At 42.4% G+C, this 19,470-nt stretch overlaps 1 protein-coding gene across 2 annotated transcripts; it reads left to right on the top strand.

The window, feature by feature from the left end:
- Positions 1–2,066: 2,066 nt before the first annotated feature.
- LOC120926940 (serine/arginine-rich splicing factor 6-like) lies at positions 2,067–18,276 on the top strand. 2 transcript variants are annotated; one of them, XM_040337273.1, is made up of 7 exons: positions 2,272–2,363; positions 5,071–5,249; positions 8,574–8,701; positions 11,335–11,447; positions 12,215–12,417; positions 17,092–17,127; positions 17,250–18,276. In XM_040337273.1, the coding sequence occupies exons 3-7, from the start codon at positions 8,599–8,601 to the stop codon at positions 18,034–18,036; spliced, it is 1,242 nt and encodes a 413-aa protein (XP_040193207.1). In that variant the 5' UTR covers positions 2,272–2,363; positions 5,071–5,249; positions 8,574–8,598; the 3' UTR covers positions 18,037–18,276. The 2 variants fall into 2 exon arrangements, with proteins under 2 accessions (XP_040193206.1, XP_040193207.1); XM_040337272.1 differs by lacking the exon at positions 5,071–5,249 and having other exon boundaries at positions 2,067–2,363.
- The last annotated feature ends 1,194 nt before the right edge of the window (positions 18,277–19,470 follow it).

Here is a 19,470-nt window from a genome sequence, read left to right as displayed (position 1 = left end):
TGGAATGTAACAAACAGTGCAGAGGGCAGTGGTGTCAAGGGCCTGTTTACACTTGAGCACTGAAAAAACACAAGTCACTGCTAGGACACATAGCACATAGAAAAAATGTTTTCTATGTGTCCCATTCTCCCGAAGGTGGGGTGCAGTGTGGTGTGATAAAATAAAGACATGCTGCATAATATTGCATATCACTGGATGGTACCTCAGTCACCGCACACCAAGTGCAAAGCACTGTGCTGCTGTATGGTGGTGTGAAGGAACTTTGTACACGTCAAATAAAGTGAAATGTGATGCGATAAAACACACATCACACCGCTCCTTGGCACACATCACTGTAGCACAAAACAGACTTCTGCTACGGCACCATGCGGTTTGGTGCATGTGAAAACACATAGGGGCAGATTCAGGTAGATTGGCGCATCTTTATACCGGTGTAGCGCATCTCATTTGCGCTACGCCGATGTAACTCAGAGAGGCAAGTACGGTATTCACAATGCACTTGCTCCTAACGTTGTGCCGGTGTAACTTAATTTCGTCAGCGTAAGTGTAAGTGGGTGTGACCTTATGCAAATGATGGTCGGAACGTGGAGTAGTGATATACGCCCGGCGTATCCTGAACGGAGCATGCGCAGTGAAGTGGACGTATGATCGCTCCCCTGTGCGCATGCTCACAACTACGCCGGCCCAACTTCCTGGGATACGCCGGCCCAACCGGCTTACGCCGAGCCTATAAATACGCCCAGGATGAACACACTTTGACCGAATTTTAATGATTCAAAGAATGTCAGGCAAAATAGTCGGCCCTCACGCATGTTCACCTCAGCCAATCTGGCCCTCTTTGAAAAAAGTTTGGACACCCCTGGCCTAGGCTTATGACACCATGCACAGCTCTCTCACTCACTGTCTGGTTTGGCAGGAAGGGAGGGGGGGGGGGTGAGTCATAAGATGGCCAATGGAAGCTGCAGAGCTGGAGGTGTGCGCCTGTGTAAATCCAGGAAGTGAACAGGCAGCAGCGGCAGCTGCCCACAGTTAAAATGGTTTCAGCCAGACCTGGTGGAGGGAGATTTCTGCAGTATATTTGGCAAGTACACAATTACAGTGGGCCAGATTCAAGAAGCAATTGCGCCCGTGTAACCATAGGTTACACAGCGCAATTGCTTACTTGCTCCGGCGTAGCGAATGCTCCTGATTCAGGAACATCGCTACGCCGACTGCAGCCTAAAATCTGCATTAGGGGGCGCTCCCATTGTGATCAGCGTATAGTATGCAAATTGCATACTATCACCGATTCACAAAGTTGCGCGGGCCCTGCGTACGCAAGGTACGGAGTTTCCGTACGGCATCTTTAGCGTAAGGCTGCCCCTTCTAATAGTAGGGGCAGCCAATGCTAAAGTATAGCCGCTGTTCCCGCGACGTGAAATTTGAATTTCACGTCGTTTGCGTAAGTGATTCGTGAATGGCGCTGGACGCCATTCACGTTCACTTTGAAGCAAATGACGTCCTTGCGACGTCATTTGCCGCAATGCACGTCGGGAAAGTTATCCGACGGAGTATGCGCTCTACGCTCGGCGCAGGAGCGCGCCTAATTTAAATGATTCCCGCCCCCGGCGGGATCATTTACATTAGGCGCCCTTACGCCGGGCAAGTTAACACAGCGCCCTCGCAATTTACGGAGCTTCTGCTCTGTGAATCGCGGGCAGCGCAGAAAATTTGCGTGGGCGCAGGGCAAAAACGCTGCCCTGTGCCTGCGTAAGAAAGGCGCAGATTCTTACTGAATCTGGGCCAGTATATATAAAATAATATGCAAAGTGGTTGGAGGGAAGCTTCAGAATAGCAAAGATGTTTTTATTACAAATCATTTGAGCAGACTGCAGTTCCTCTTTAAGAAGCATATCCTCATATTTATGCACGATTTTTTTTTTTTTAATAATGGGAGTAATTAGTATATTGTCGGTACCAGCTTCACTATTCTGCAAGGCCAATGGTCTCCGCAATCATGGCGTTCCTCAGAGAGAGAATACACGTCCCCCGGAAGTGCTCTGTACGCACTGTGCGTTCCACTAGCACCACTTCCTGTCCGCTTTCTGCTTCCGGTCTGGAGCCCGCGCTTGCTTTTGCAGCTGGAATCCTAAGTGTGTGTTCGGGTGAGACCTTAGCACGTTGGCTGTAACGCGGGCAGCAGTGACCAAGATTCCCTGTGCTTTTTTCCCTAGAGTGTTCCGCCAGTCTGCCGACTCCATGTCGCGCCTATCGACCTTACCGCGGGTCTATGTCGGGCGCCTGAGCCATCGGGCCCGGGAGAGGGACGTGGAGCGTTTCTTCAAGGGCTTTGGGAAGATCGTAGAGGTGGATCTGAAGAACGGGTGAGTTGCGATCTATGATGACGGTTTTTCTAGCATTAGGGAAGAGGTGTACGGTGTGGTGGAGCCATACCTCGGCCTGTAACGGCAGAACCGGAGAGTAGACATTTGTGTACATTACTGTGCCCACTCTCAGATACTTACACTTTGTAGCCAGGGCAATGCCATTCTTTAATGGGATTGCTTCCTGTGGCTACAACTTAAGACAAAAGTTTATTTGATTCTATCAGTTTTGGAGCCCCGAGGTGTTAAAAGACCTGTCAGGCTTTTATTGTTGTTTACATTCACACTTGTGCGTTTTGAGAATGTGCGCACAATCGCAGGCTTTTCTGCAGCACAAAAACATGCTTCTGAGAATCTGCACACTCGGACAAACCGTTTAACACTGACAGGGGTGCTTCGAATGATCAGCCTTTATTTATGTAAAACCTAAGTGTCCCTAAACCCACAACAGTAAAATCAGTCTGTATATGCAGCAAAGCATGCCTATACTCACTGTGGAACCTAAAGGGTTAATCCTACATATTGTATAAAAAGGAGGTTTGAGCCTGTCTTTGATCCTCCCCTTCCACTGTCCCCCAATCCATCTCCTGATAGACCAGAGCCTGGGGGACAAGCTACACATGCTCAGTTTGGTGTGTGGTGTTAGAGTTTTTTTAGGGAGGGTGTATGTGAAAAGCACAGGGTCAATCGACATTTGGCATGTCATTTTTTTTTTTTTGGGAGGGCGGTTACTCATTTTTGACAGGCACCCATCTCCTACTTCCTCCCCTGGTTCGGGAAGGAAGTTCACTTCTCCCCCCTCCCTCCCTGAAATCTTCTGGGACCTGTCGCAGGTCCAGAAGATTGTCCAACTATTCACAACGCGGCTCACACATAGTTACAATGCCGGCGCTGCGGGGAGGAGCCAAGCTTCGGGTAGCCGCATTGCTGAACTGCGGGACAGGTGAGTGTCTGTTAAAAGTCACTAGCTACACTTTTTGTAGCTGCTGACTTTTAAATGGGTGGAACTCCGCTTTAAAGTGTTACTAAACCCTCAATAGTAATATCAGCCTGTACATGCAGTAAAGCATGCTTGTTATAATCGCTGTGGAGTCTAAGGGGTTAATCCTACGCTTTGTGTAAAAAATAAATAAAAAAAAAAGCTGTTTGATCCTGTCTTCTCATCCTCCCCTTTCACAGTCTTCAAACTATATCCTGATAGAACAGAGCCTTTGAAGTCACTCCACACATGCTCAGTTTGGTGTGTATTTCTAGAGTTCTTTTTTTCTTGGGAGAGTGCATGTGATATACACAGGGCCAATCAGCACTGTCCAGACAAAAAGCCAGGGGTCTTGCAGCCTCATAAGACAGTCAGAGGGGGGTGTGAACTCCTACAGGCTTTAGGCTTCATATACACGGGACATTTTACAATCTCTCCTGAACGATTTAACCTGACGGATAGTAACCCACATTTAAAAACATCAAAATGTTCACCAGCTTAGGACACGTCTCACTGCTCCGGTATGCCCCCAAGCTTCTTGAAGTCTAGGTTCAAATCCCTTTTTGTGCATTTGCTGGTCCACAGATATGCACTACAATCCATTGAACGTTTTTTTTTAAAAAGAGCGAGACGCTCACTGCCAATCATCCATAGTTACATAGTCTAGTTGGGGAAAAAATACTCTAGCTCAACAAATAAAAGGGGAAATAAAAAGATACTATCCTATATACACAATTCTATACCCACAGTAATGAATGCACAAAAGGTAGAAAGGCAAAGTCGGATTATACTGGCCAGACAAGAAGTACACAAAATGTATATAAAATATAATTTTATTACAAAATTCCTTTAAAAATGATATCTACCCATAAAACAATGCTAGATGTCTTGCTCATAGGTGAGACCAACTGCCTTGTGTACATTGTTCATGGCTTATATGCCCAATCCAAGTGTATATCTAAATCTGCATGAGTCAACGCGTTTCACTTGTTAGCTTCATTAGGACGCATGGAAGATAATGGCAGTTGAATATAACAATAATGTATTGTGATTAAGCTAGGGTTGTACATGAGCATTTGCACGTGTACAAGTGTTTCATGTGCGATTCCAATTCGAATTGGAGTGTATGATATTAGAAATTGCATAGGAATATTTTTCAAATTGTGCTGCAAACAGGCTGTAAAAACTCACTGAAACGCACATGAAAACTAATGTGAAACTGATGTGTCTACAAGTTAAATCTGTGCGGTTTTCCCATATATTTTCATGCATGTATGGTGTGAACAAGTCTTAAAACAACTGTCACATGACACTAAAAATAGGTATCGGCGAGTATTTGAGAAAAAGTATTGGTACTCATACTTGGTCTTTAAAAACTGGTATTAGTGCATCACTATTATAAACACACACATGGATGCTCAGGCATTACCACATATCGCCTGCAAGATCCTGACTGGGGGGCACACTTCAATGCCAAAGCAGTTACAGTGCATACGAAATCCCCTGGGTGGACACTGGAATACAAAGAGAGACCATAATGGAAGAAGATGGGTTCTGGAAACCGATTTTGAAAAAAACTTACAGCTACAATGCCTAGTTATGGTCATCCATAAGATGGCACTGTAGCTGCTTTGGCATTGAAGTGTGCCCCCAATCGGGATTTTGCAGGATATGTGTGGTAATGCTTGAGTATCTATGTTTGTCTAATCAGAATTTTTTTTGTTATAGACAACTGCTTTTCTCTTCATCCTGATGAAGCTAACTTAAGTGAAACGCGTTGACTCATGGAGATAGAGATATACACTTGGATTGGGCATATAAGCCATGAATAATGTAATGATGATCATGTACACAAGGATTGGCAGTTGCTCTCGCCTATGAGTAAGACATCTAGCATTGTTTTATGGGTATGTATATACATATTTGTATGATTTTTTAAAGAACTTTTATATACTTTTTGTGTAATTCTTGTCTGGGCAGTATAGTTTAACTTTGCCCTTTTTTCTAACTTTATTTCCTATGGGTTGGGTCCTTTAAACATCTATGCAATTTCCTGCGTTTGTGTTTTTCAAACAGATGCAGGGACTTTTTTTTTTACACGCTGCACAGTGCGTTTTTGGCTTTATAGACTTAAATGCAATTGTATAAAGAAACGTGTCACAACTGAGTATAAAAGAGAAGAGAAGCACCTCTAAGTGTAGCAATATGGTTTACGTTTAATGAAGGTACAACATTTAGCAACTCACACGGTCGATAAACTACTTGCCGACCAGCCGCTGTATAATGTTAAACGGCGGCAGGTAGGCACATTTCCGCAAATCGCCGTAGGTGTATGTCAGCTCCTTCAAAGAGTGTCGTAGCAGGCGCGCATGCCCGCTGTACGGCGGGGGACCTGGTGCACGTGGCTGGCTGCCGCGAAGTCCGCCAGCCACCTGCAATCGTGGGAACGAGAGCCAGAACCGGGATCTGTCAATGTAAACAGACCGATCCCCGTTCTCAGGGGAGTTAGAGGGAGATCTGCTGTTCCTATTGATTAGTCAGCCCAGCCCCCATACAGTTGGAAACACTCACAGGAAACACACTTAACCCCTTGATCGCGTCTAGTGTTAACCCCTTTCCTGCCAGTGACATTTATTCTATAATCGGTGGCTTTTTTTTTTTTTTAGCTCTGATCACTGTATAAATGTCAATGGTCCTAAAAAAGTGTCAAGTGTCCGATCTGTCAAACCGCAATGTCAGTCCTGCTAAAAATCACAGATCGCCTCCATTACTAGTAAAGAATAAAAATAAAATGCCATAAATATATCTCCTATTTTGTAGACACTATAACTTTTGTGCAAACCAACCAATATGAGCTTATTGCATTTTTCCTGCATACTTAATGTGCCTCTTTTAATAATCAACCATGTGAGTTGCTAAATGTTGTACACTTAGAGGCACCTCTCTTCTCTTTTATACTCTGTAGCTCCTGCTGGATTTTGCTTCTAATTCCCTTGTGGAAGCTTCCGTTTGTAGATGGACATTTTATGGTTACACAACTTATCACATTGCTATAATCTTTTTATATAAACTATAAACTGAAGGATGTATGAATAAATGATTGTGGAACAAATCATCTGAGATTTCATTATTTCTTATAGAGAAATTTGCTTTGATATAAGAGTGCTTCGGATTACAAGCATGTTTCCGTAACAATATATGGCCGCAATCCAAGGTTTTAATGTACATGCATTGTTTTCCTGCATGACAACAGACACCTCCTAGCGACATCGGCACTTCCCAAAAAGTGCAAAACTTACCAGGAATGCACTGCAAAGATGATTCAACCACCAATGCATACATGTGAACCTAGCTGATTGCATAGTTTACAACTATCTGAGCTGCTACCTCACTGATAACTTCCTTGAACCCCCTACAGTGTGCCCCCAGCCTGCACTAGAGGTAGACCGATATATGGCCATTTTTGATAAGTTGGCATCGGCCGATTATTTTCAAAATTAGGCCGATATTTTACACTGACCATCGTTCCTCCTCCCTTCTCCACACTCAGCGGCTCTGGCAGCATCATGCGCCGCGCTGGGTGTGAAACTGACAAGTAACAGGTAGGAGCTGTCAGCTCATTGTCGCCGGTGGGGTTGTGTGGGACCCAGCAGCTATGTTACACCAGCCAATGGGATGGTATCTGGGTGGGCTGCTACGTGTATGTGGCCCCGCCCCCTTTCTAAAGCAGCCCAATCATTGGCTGGTGTAATTTAGCTGCTGGGTCCTGCCCGACATCTCTCTTATAGGCAGTGACATGTACTCTTTATGGAGGTATCTGGGGTCTTAAAGACCCCAAATTCCTCTTTTAACGTGGCCACACACTGATTAGTAATCTCCCAGTCTCTGCTGAACGAGCTGCATTTCAATATGTGTATGGTCAGCGTAAAGACTTTGTTCACTTTAAAGTTGAACTTCAGCCGAAATGGGAAGTTTTTCTTATTTGCATCCCCTCCACCCCTCTCCGCTGCCTGCCACATTTGGTGCTTTTTGGGGGGTGTTTTTGGCAGGTACCCGCTCCCACTTTCATGGCTGCACCAGATTTAATTTGCACTTCCCAGTTTTCGTAAATCAACCCCATCATATCTACTTTCAACATCGGAAGATGTCTAGCAGTGTTATCAGCACAGAATTCTTGGAAACCAGTGGGACCCAGGGTACACCTATCTACTGGCCAGAAGTGGACTTCATGGAAAAGTTGTTGCCAAAAAGCTATAAGTGACTAAACTGCACAAAAACACAACTGGGTTGCAGAAAAATGGCAGCTGGTGCTCTGGACTGATGTGAAATATTTGGCTGTAGCAGGAGGCAGTTTGATCACCGAAGGCTGGAGGCGCGTGAGCGGCCCCAAATCTATTTTGCAGTAGGACATAAAGCTAATTTCATTAAAGTGGTTCCTCTGCCCTTTTACAAAAAAATAAAGGTCAGCAGCTGCTGATTTTTATAATTGGACACTCCCTGTCCTGGGGTTCAGCTCCATACCCATCTAAACTGCTTCTTCACTGGTCCCCGGGGCCAGAATGTTTATTTTGGGCAGCTGGCTGTGCATGTGCAAGCCTCATTGCGCTTTGTGAATGGTCCCCTTAGCCTCCTGGGATGTGCTGCAGAATTTCTGGTGGATCAGAAATGGGAGCGGGTATCTGTCAACAAAAAAACTACAAAAAACAGGAGGTGTGAAGGCATAAAGCGGAACTTTCCCTTAAGGGTAAAGCAGAACAAGTGGTCCTGGAAGATGATTTTTGCCCCCACAGAGATCATCTGTGTTTACATGAAGAGACAGAAGTTTTTAGCAATGCTGATAGTACACTTTGCATGCATGTATTAGCCAGCAGCTACAAATACTGTTATCTGCCGATTTTTTTAATTAACAGATACTCACAAGTACAGGGAGCATGTCATCGCCAACGCCAGTTCTTCTCTGGTCTCTGGTGCTGCCATCTTGAAGCAGGCTGTGACTTCCTTTGATTTACATTATTGGCAGAAAAGGAGTAAAATGAGCAGAACTTCCAATTTTAAGTGACCTACCTCCTTAAATCTGTTTGACAAGTGCAAAAAAAATAATAATCAATTCATCCAACTAGAAGTTTTGTGAGCCTATAACTTCCTGTGCCTCAAGGAAATGTTAGCTGCAGCACTATCAGTTTTGTTCTTGGGTTTAGATACTCTTTAGGAATTGCCTACATGTTTTTCAGGTATGGCTTTGTGGAGTTTGAAGACATGCGTGATGCTGAAGATGCAGTTTATGAGATGAATGGAAGGGACCTATGTGGTGAACGGGTCATTGTAGAACATGCACGTGCTCCAAGGAGAGAAGCTCGCAGTAAGTTTACCATATGTACTTTTGCGCTTTTCTCAGGTGCTCTGAAGTGCGTTCTGCCGTTTCAGTTTGGCATTGGATAAACAAGAAAAAAATTTTGGTCCAGTTGGACCTGTCATCTGCATACAACAGCACTTTAACCAGTAACAGACAGGATATTTCTAAACTACATAGCGAAAACAACACTGCTTATCTTATAGTCCTGAGCAATTTGTCACAAGACTGAACAGCCCATTCAGTTGTATCCATGCTCATTATAATTCTAAAACTTTGCTGCCAATTCAAGCATGGACCAATTTGTGTGTTGCTAAAAATTGTCACATCCTTTGTATGAATATTAGACATTTGTGATTGATACTTGTGAAGCATACATAGTTCTCGTAGGCAAAGTGAACAGTGTCCCATTAATGAGCTGTGCATGCTAATGGAAACTTAAAGCGGCCCTTTTGAAGCAAAAAACAAAAAGTCAAACGTAAATCTCCTGCTTAAGAGTTTATATTTAACTGGCCCAGGACCCATTTATGTAATCTTCTGTCTGCTGCAGAGCTATGTCACTCCGATTCCTGTGTTCTATAGTAACAGAAGTAAACACAGGGTACTGCAGAAGAAGCAAGCATCCAACATGATCAGAATTGGGCTGGATGTCAAAAAGTGCTGCAGCAGATTTCACTATAGACAGTGGGCCGGGTATGTATAACGTTTTTCCCCCCCTCTGCAAATGAAGACAAAATTGTGTGGTCACCTTTTTGTAAAAAAAAAAAACACAGGGCGCAACTATGTCTGCTACTACAGTACATAGATTTAGGGTGCTGTTGGGTGTGGACAAGAGTGCTGTTTTTAGCAAAATCATTTGCAGCACTGCTTAAAGCAGAGGCTACTTTTTTTTTTTTTACTTAAAGTGGAAGCCTAACACTATCTATTCTTACTTAAGCCTAACACTTATATATATAATCTCTATCTCACACACACACGTTACGTAAGGTGGGACATTTTAAGAATATTTGGAGCTTTTCTTCCACTTTAACCAGGTTTTTTTTTTTTTTTTTGTTTTTTAACCTTTTGTGGCAGAATATTCAATAGTGGTGCTAGACAGAGATGCTTAGAGCCAAGGCAAGAAAAAAAAAAAAAAAAGTCTTGAAGAATTTTTCTCATGCAGTAGGGCTGTTCCTACACTGCATGGGTTAACTGCTCATTTTTGCCTTGGGGTGAGGAGAGCGGTGATATACTTACCTAATCCGCTGATTAGGTGTATATTTTCTGTGCCTCCTGGACAAAATGAGCAATTAATGTTAACCTATGCAATGCAGGCACAGCGCCACTACATGGGAGAAAAATTTCTGCTTTAGGATTTTTGCACCTACTTTTTTTATTAATATTAAATTATCTGGCTTGGGTATTTATTTATTTTTTTTGGTGGAGTTTTACCTTAATGAACTTTATAGAGCTGCATATGTACACGCGCAGCACTGCTTTACATTCAATGCAATGTGCACAGTTGGTGAAACACAATTCTGAGACAACTGTGTCAGAACAGTGGGTCACCAAAATAACTGTACTAGGAGAAAATGGAAGCTGATATTGTTTACCCCCTTTTTCTGAAAATGCTAATCTGCAAGCATGTTAAGGATCCGTAATTGAGAAAGCATTGAATCTAGGAATAGCTATGCAACTCGTTTTCTTATGTGGTTAGTCATAATGGCTCCCATTATTGTCTCGCTCAAAATAGATTACACCTTGAGTTTTACACCCTAGTTTTAATCAACTAATTGTCTAAATAGCTTTCTAATGGCTAGATTTTTCTGATATGCTTTATACTAGTGCTGCACCTATTTCTTCCTCTTTCTTAGAAAAACATTCTTGCTTGTGTTCATGCTGCCAGCCAGACTGGTTATTTTGCACAATTATTTGCAAATTAACCATCTTTATTAATGTAGCTTTATTTTAACTTAGTTAATATTTGACTGTCCTTAAATGTTTTTCATCATTACTGTTGTGCTATATTTTATCCCTTGTACTTTTTAAAATGGCTCTGAATACTCTAGAAACCTTTGCGTTAGTCATTTAGTTGCCATTTTATTAAACTGTCATGGGAGATTAATGCATAAGCTAGTGTGAGGCTGACCAGATGTCTGTCTCCAGTTAATTTAATTGTGCAGCTTGTCCCTTCCTCCTCCTCTCTCTTCTTCTTGTGAGATCCGAGGAGGAGCCGCTGGGGGGGCACATACGTGGGTGAGCGCGTTGGGTTTACCAGACAGCGGGGGGCCCAAGGCAGCCGTCCGACGCAGGGCATGCAGAGGGAGCATGGGTGGCTGAGGGCTCTCCATTGTTTCAAGGTAAGTGATTGGTGGAGCATGGGGTTACTTGTAGACACATTTTAAAATGGGTTACTATTTAGGAATATTTATACAGTGATTATTGCCTGTTTTGGAATTTAAATGTAGTTAGGGTTGTTGGTGTTATTCTCTAATAGATGGGTGGATAGCTGGGTGTTTTTAATCTTGCAATATTATTTTGATAGTGCTTTGAAGTTCTTTTATTTTATATAAAAACAGTAGCCCTAGATAGTGTACATCTCAGAACTATATTTCACTAAATGCTTTTGGACATCCCCTAAATGTTTTTCTTTCTGGGTCCAGGTGGTTATGGATACCGCAAAAGTAGCAATGAGAAGTTTGGGCCTCCAGTTCGAACAATCTACCGGCTGAGGGTAGAGAACCTTTCCACCCGATGTAGTTGGCAGGACCTTAAGGTAGGAAATTTTCAGTAATTTTTGTCTATAATGAATGAATGAATGAAAAACTTATAAAGCTCGGCACATGCGAACTGAATCGCTTCTGGGCGCTAGTTGTTCGTGTCTCATGACATCAAAAGAGCAGAGTTTTGATCTGTCTTCTGAAAGTCAGGTGGTTTTCCTCCAACCGAATGCTGGTTGGTAAAGCGTTCCATAGTCTAGGACCCTGAAAAGCAAACCTTCTTTCTCCTTTGGACTTGTATTTGGTTTTTGGTACCCTGACCAGATTTTGGTCGGTGGATCGCAGAACGCGATTCGAATTGTGAGGTTCTATCTTGTCGCAAAGATATTGCGGAGCCTTCCCATGGATGCACTTATGTGTCAGGCAGAGTGCTTTAAATGCAATTCTGTCTTTTACTGGCAGCCAGTGAAGGGTTCTCAACGAAGGTGAGATTGATTCCCATTTTTTTTCCCAGTCACCAGTCTGGCGGCCGTATTCTGAACGACTTGCAGACGGAAGATTTGGTACTTTGGGAGTCCGAGGTACAGGGCGTTAGCATAGTCCAGTCTGGAATTCACGATTGTTCCCACCAATAATACGGAGAGAAGTGAAATGTGACCAATTTTTTTTTTTTTTTTTGTGTGTCTGTACATCAGAAAGTTTGTTTTATCTTCTTGGCATTCTCTTATATGGGTTTTTTTTTTTTTTTTTGCTTACCACTTTTGCATCTGAACTGGACACCTCAACTTCATACAGTTGATGTATTTGGTTCTGTTTTCTGTAGGATTTCATGCGCCAGGCTGGAGAAGTTACTTATGCGGATGCACATCAGCGTCGTCCTAATGAAGGAATAATTGAGTTCCGTACATATTCGGACATGAAGCGGGCGCTAGATAAACTGGATGGTTCGCAAGTTAATGGGAGGAGAATACGTTTGGTGGAAGATAGGGCTGGATCCAGATACTCTTCTTCACGCAGTCGGTCCAGGTATGTTTAGTGGTCTGCTTTTGATTTAATGTGCATCTCAACTGAAGTACATTATTATTTGTGTGCTGCATCCCCCCCCCCCCTTTTTTTTTTTCAGGTAGCGATTCTGCTAGTAGCACACTTCTTGGCCTGGAGTGGCAACCCTTCCTGACTGCACTGTTTTATGGGGAAGCATTGCCCTCTTGGCTGCTTTCCTGGTTTAAATTACAAATGCTCCTCCATTCCTCACCACCTAACATAGGAGGGGTGTGTTACAGTATGTAGTTTAGAGAAGAATGCTAGAAAAGCTAACATTGACATTTCAGTGCACAGGAAGTTCTAAGGGTACTAGATTCCTGGCAGGAAGAAAACGAATGCAGCCGCCACATCTGTGGACTAGTAAGCTACAATATATACTATTTTTGTTCTCGGGCTTAGATAAACTTTTAAATGCTTTAAAAAAAAAAAAAAAACACAAGTTACTTATTCATGGTCTCAATCCATTAGATATTGGTGCTGAGTTACTGCATGACAACAGACCAAAGAAAAAGGGGATTTGGGATGGCAACATTTTTATTATCAAGATAAGAACAAGGGCACATAATTTTCAAACAAACAGGAGCAACGTTTTAAAAACTAACCCTACAAAGTATTTTTCCCAAAGAGCAGTTGATGCTGGTAACAGACTTTAGTATTGCTAGTCAGTCAACAGAGAATTTACAACTGAAGTTTATATATACCCCACTTTTAAGTACACAGTGGGGTTTATTTACTAAAGCTGGAAAGCACAAAATCGGGCTCGCTTCTGCACAGAAACTAATGAGCTTCCAGGTGAACAAGCTGGGGTTAGAAGCTCATTGGTTTCTATGCAGTAGTGAGCCTGATTTGTGTGTCCCATGTCTCTGGCAGCTGAATGATGTAGAAATGGTCTCCCCTCTGTCGCCAGGTCTTCCCCCACAGTTCTGATCTTCTGGCCCTCCTGGGGTTAACATCAGCGTCTGCTTGTGTGAAAGAGTTGTACTGCTCACCTGCCTCCTTCATTCATAGAACTCTTGATATTCTCCCAGAATGGAGTGTTCTGTGATTGGAGGAGGCGGGATTCTGTCATTTATCTACAACCCCAATTTTAAGTTGGGACGCTGTGTAAAATCTATAAAAACACACTACAGTCATTTGCAAATCTCATAAACAGAAAATGTATCAAATATTCTGTTTTTATGTAGATTTTACACAGCATACCAACTTTTTTGGAATTGGTTGTACCCATAAGCCACACACACTGGAGTGTGAGCTATAATTCTAGGGCAGTGGTTCATGGGTAAATCTAAATTGATGACCTTTAAAGAAGAATTCCAAATATTTTTACGTAGTCCAGCAATGCATAATGCTATACTTGTAAAACTGGAATTCGCTTTAGCAGACACCAGGCCCTGTACCAAATGGCTGCCTTCTGAACCAGGGCTGTGGAGTCGGTAGATAAATGTTCCGACTCCTCAGTTTTATGTACTTCCGACTCCCCGACTCCTCTGTATTAATATGCGAATGTATTTTTATACATTCCTTGAGTGAAAGAAACGCAACCTACCACAGGACTACTGGCTGGGAAGCCAACAGTCTACTGTATTGCACAGTTTAAGCAAAAGACAAACACAATGAAAACAATCAAGTGACTGGATAGTAGCAGCAGGCATAAACATCAGGAACAGGATCTTTACCAGTTCAAAAATACAAACCACATTATTTGGTTGTTTTGGAACAAAAACAAAGCTTATCTATAATGAACCAAAAACAAAATCTGCAAAACCTAGAAATGGTTTATATTAATCTTGAAATGTAGTTCTAGGCTTAGCAAATGCAAATCAATTCAATGTAGAGTTCTAAGGAAGAGAATTGCCTCTGCCAGATCCTCTTTCATAGAGTCTCTTAAGTCAGACTTTATTATTTTTAGGGCTGAAAATAATCTTTCGACACTGACTTGGGTGGGTGGCATTGCAGTAACTATTCTGGCCACATCACTAACGATCTCTGGATAAACAAGGATGGCTTCTTCAACAATAAGTTTTGATGAGCGATCATACTTTTCAACTTCTTTTAGTGCTTTATAAAACTCCTGTTGGAATTTTTTTATTTGGACACTTACTGGTTCTCTAACATGCGTTCCCTGTAAAAGCAGAACACAACACTATGGAAAGTATAAGTATTGCAGCTCCTAATTGTGCGTTGCGTGCCATATAGTGAAGCACATGAAAAGCATGCTTCTTCACGGTCACTTAACGTGTTCGTTTTGCGGTTACGTGAGGCACTGCATGCATTGGTCTTTATTCTTACAGTAGAGAAGTCATTAATTATAACTTTTTGTGAATTGGGACATTTAAACTTGCTTTTTTTTATTTTTTTATTCCAATCTAAATTTAGTAGGAGTCGGTGCATTGTTTGCCGACTCCGACTCCAGGTACCCAAAATTTCCTCCGACTCCTCGACTCCGACTCCACAGCCCTGTTCTGAACACAAGAGGTCAACTGCTCAGCCTGGGTGCAATTCGGGGATTGCTTTGTTTTTTTTCTCCATGATTTCAAAGCATTCTCTAATTGTAAGGGGTGCAAAAGCGGGGCAGTTACACCACACTCTCCATTTTGTCCAATCAGAGGATGGTTCCTGTGCCCAGCAGCCGACCACCTGTGTTCACAATGCAGCAGGGCAGTTTTGGTCATCATAGTTTGATGATGATTCACGGGTGTGTGCATGTTTGATTTTAAGGCTTGACATGTTTGGTAAGTATTTAAAGCATCCTCCCCGAGCCAATACTTTGTAGAACCATCTTTTTCGCTGCAATTACAGCTGCAAGTCTTTTTGGGGATGTCTCTACCAGCTTTGCACATCTACAGAGTGACATTTTTGCCCATTCTTCTTTGCAAAATAGCTCAAGCTCTGTCTGATTGGATGGAGAGCATCTGAACAGCAATTTTCAAGTCTTGACACAGATTCTCAATTGGACTTAGGTCTGGACCATTCTAACACATGAATATGCTTTGATCAAAACCATTTCATTGTATCTCTGGCTGTATGTTTAGGGTCATTGTCCTGCTCAAAGGTGAACCTCCACCCCAGTCTCAAGTCTTTTGCAGATTCTAACAGGTTTTCTTCTAAGATTGTCCTGTATTTGGCTCCATCCATCTTTTCATCAACTCTGACCAGCTTCCCTGTCCTTGCTGAAGAAAAGCATCCCAAAAACATGATGCTACCACCACCACCATGTTTAACGGTGGGGATGGTGTGTTCAGGGTGATGTGCAGTGTTAGTTTTCCATCACACACAGCGTTTTTTGCTTTTAGCCCAAAAAGTTAAATTTTGGTCTCATCTGACCAGAGCACTTTTGTTCAACATGTTTGCTGTGTCCCATGCATGGCTTCTTGCAAACTGAAAACAATACTTCTTATGGTTTTCTTCTTGCCACTCTTCTATAAAGGTCAGATTTGTGGAGTGCATGACTAAAAGTTGTCCTGTGGACAGATTCTCCCACCTGAGCTGTAGATATCTGCAGCTCCTCCAGAGTTATCATGGGCCTCTTGGCCGCTTCTCTGATTTAATGCTTTCCTTGCCCGGCCTTTCAGTTTAGGTGAATGGCCATGTCTTGGTAGGTTTGCAGTTATGCCATACTCTTTCCATTTTCAGATGATGGATTGAACAATGCTGCATGAGCTGTTCAAAGCTTGGGATCGTTTTTTATAACATAACCCTGCTTTAAACGTCCCCACAACTTTATCCCTGACCTGTCCGGTGTGTTCCTTGGCCTTCATTGATGCTGTTTGTTCACTAACATTCTCTAACAAACCTCTGAGGGCTTCACAGAACTGCTGTATTTTTACTGAGATTTAATTACACACATGTGGACTCGAGGCACTTGATTCCACTAAAGTTTAGTTAAGGGTATCAGAGTAAAGGGGGCTGAATACAAATGCACACAACACTTTTCAGATATTTACTTAAAAAAAAAATGAAAACCATTGATCAAAATTTTAAGGGGTATGAATACGTTTTCAAGGCACTGTATTGTTTGTGTACCCTTAAATTAGCCTATCTTTTGATCCAAAATGTGACTTTGATAAATAGTTTTGCCAATGTTGTGTGCCATCTACCGACATTTTATTTTCCAGGGTCGTTGCTTTCAGAAAATGTTTTGTGGGCTTTAAGTAATCTAAAATTTGCATTTTATCATGTGTTCAAAAACAGGAGGGGGGAAAAAAGTTCTGGCAGCAAAAGCCTTTTTTTAAAAGATGCAGTGCAGCTACCTTATGTGATGTGCTGCTGGGTCTTGGGGTGGTGAGTATACTACTGAATGAAATCATAGACAGAGTGGTGGGTAATCAACCCTACTGCACTATTGGGAGGTTACTATATTTACAGGCTGCTACAAGATTTAAAGGAACTGAGAATGGAGCACAGGTGGATGATGTATAGCTCTGCCCCTCTATTTACAGATCCTGTTTCATTTGTAGTACAGTTTCTGTGAATGGAGCAGAAAGTGTGTAAATGGTTGGACCCTGTTCATGAGAGCTTGTGACATCCCAATAGTTGTATTATGCCCCCTGCTGCCCTACAAGAATACAGGGGGATTTGGGGGGGGGGGGGGCATATGCTCGGGACAAAACCAAGATTTATACAGAGGTTAAACTCTTTCTCTATTCTTTGCTTTAGGTCCCGTTCACGTAGGAGTAGTCCTTCTAGATCAAGGTCAGTGTGTTTTTTTGTTTTCTACTGTTCTTGATTTGTTCCACAAGGCTTTCTTTTTATGATATTTTATTGAGAAATAGTAAAATATATAATTTTTTTTTTTTTTTTACTGTATTTTTCAGGTCTCGTTCGCGCAGCAGGAGCAGAAGGCACAGTCGGAGAAGCAGGAGTTACAGCAAAGACAGCAGAGATAGCAGGAGTAAAGAGAAAAATGGAAGTAAGCAGAGGGATCACAGCAGCAGTAAAGAGAGAAGTCCAGACCGGGCGCATAGTGAGAGAGAAAGAAGCCTGAGCAGGGAAAGACGTGATAGTGATGGAAGTGTGAGAAAGGATAGGGACAGAAGTGGCAGCAGACACAGGAGAGTAAGGAGCAGAAGCACGAGCACGGACAGGAAAGAGAATAGCAGACGAAGCAAGGAAAGAAGAGAAAGGGACAGAAGTCATAGCAGAGAGAGGAGTAGTAGCAAAAACCGAGATAGCCGAACAAGGAGGGAATCTTGTAGCTCAGAAAGGAGCCATAGCAATGAAAGTAGAAAGAATGGTAGGCGTTCAAGTCGTAGTATTAGCAAAGAGAGATCTCGGAAACGTAGCAGGGAGAGAAGTGTCAGTGAGGAGCGCTCCAAGAAAAGCAGGAGAGAGGACACAGTGGCGTTTACTACAGAATCTGACCAGGAACATGAAATTGAGGAACATGAAATTGAGGAAGGTGAGATTGACTACCCTAGATCTGCAACAGCCAATGTTCCTGCACCATCGTCTCCTCCATTGTCTCCTCCATCGTCTCCCCCACCCTCTCCCCTGCCTGCTGAACCTGTTGCCACACTGGAAATTGAAGAGGAAGAGGCATCAGCAGCAGTCAATTCTCCTTCTGAACAGCAATCTATGTCGCCCTCCACCACAGAAGCTTGACTTTTTTTTCCCTGACTTTCGTTTTCTAGAATGAGCTGCACTTGGCTCTGTTCGTGTTGAATATTTTATATTTATTTCATTTTTTTTAATTAATATATATCTTCTGGCCTGTTAGCAACCTACTCAATATGTTCTTTATTACGGAATGTAAAAGTGCTACAAACTAAAAGTTGTCTAGTCTTAAAGCAGCAGTGCACAATTGAAGTGGCATTTTGGGTTAAAAAAAAAAAACAAGGCGTTCATCAGAACATTAAAATACAACAGTAATGCATGGCTGTCTACAAGACCCCTTTCACACTCGGCTGCTTTAGCGGTAAAGCACCGCTAGTTTTAGCGCCGCTTTTCGGCCGCTAGCGGGGCACTTTTAATCCCCACTAGCGGCTGAACAAGGGGTTAAAAGCGCATTTGTTGCGGCGCTGCCGAATCGATTTGCAGGCGCTTCAGCAGCACTTGCTCATTAATTTCAATGGGCTGGGCCGGTTTAGGAGCGGTGTATAAAGTGCTCCCAAACCGCCCCAAAGATGCTGCTTGCTGGACTTTTCCTAACGTCCCATAAGCACATTGCCCCAGTGTGAAAGCACTCGGGCTTTTGTGCTGGGGTGGCATGGAAGGCGTGTTTCAGGCGCTATTTTTAGTGCTAAAACGCCTTCAGTGTGAAAGGGGTCTAACTAAAAAACTAAAATTACTCTTGCTGAGTAATGCTGAACAAAAGTGTAGTCCCTTTCCACTAGCCCAGCATCAAAAGGCCAACCAGTCTGCCAGTCTACAACCAAAGTGTGCCACACATATATAATCTGGCTTGTACAATCGTCTTTAGATGACTATCTTGTGAAAGCCAATACCTGATTTGATAGTGTTAAGGTAGGGCATCACACTACATGGTTTATTCTGAAGAATATTTTGCTATCAGATTCTAATAAGTGTGGCCATCTTTATTTACTACTGTATGAGTTAAGTTTTCCTATGTAAAGATTACCCATGTAATATGTTCAAGCCTGACATACCAGCTTCCTGGCAGTAAGTTCATGGGGAAGTAGGAATACTGTTTTATTCAGTATTGCTTATGAACATAAGCAGTTTCTAAGATTTTTAGTACAGCTTTCACTGCCTGTATTATTGATTTATAAATAAATGGCATAATGCTGATTTAAATAGTTCCTGGGTTGATTTAAGTAAAGCCATGCAAATGGTCTGAAAATCTCAATACGCTGACATTGTGTGCTTGTTTTCACCTCTAATAATTTGTGTCCATTTAGAAGTGTTCGACAATGAATCGGTCAAGAAGTGCTCAGGGGAAACCGGTTGTGTAAAATTGTTAATAATCTTTAGGATTTCCCAACTCTGTACCTTTATCTTACATATGATTTTTTATTTTTTTTCTCCTCCTTGTAATTTTCATTTTTTTTAATGATAGTGACTGCCCTTCCTGAATTT

This window comes from Rana temporaria, chromosome 2 (assembly GCF_905171775.1).
Source record: "Rana temporaria chromosome 2, aRanTem1.1, whole genome shotgun sequence".
NCBI lineage: Eukaryota > Metazoa > Chordata > Amphibia > Anura > Ranidae > Rana > Rana temporaria.
This window is presented reverse-complemented; position numbering and strand designations above follow the sequence as displayed.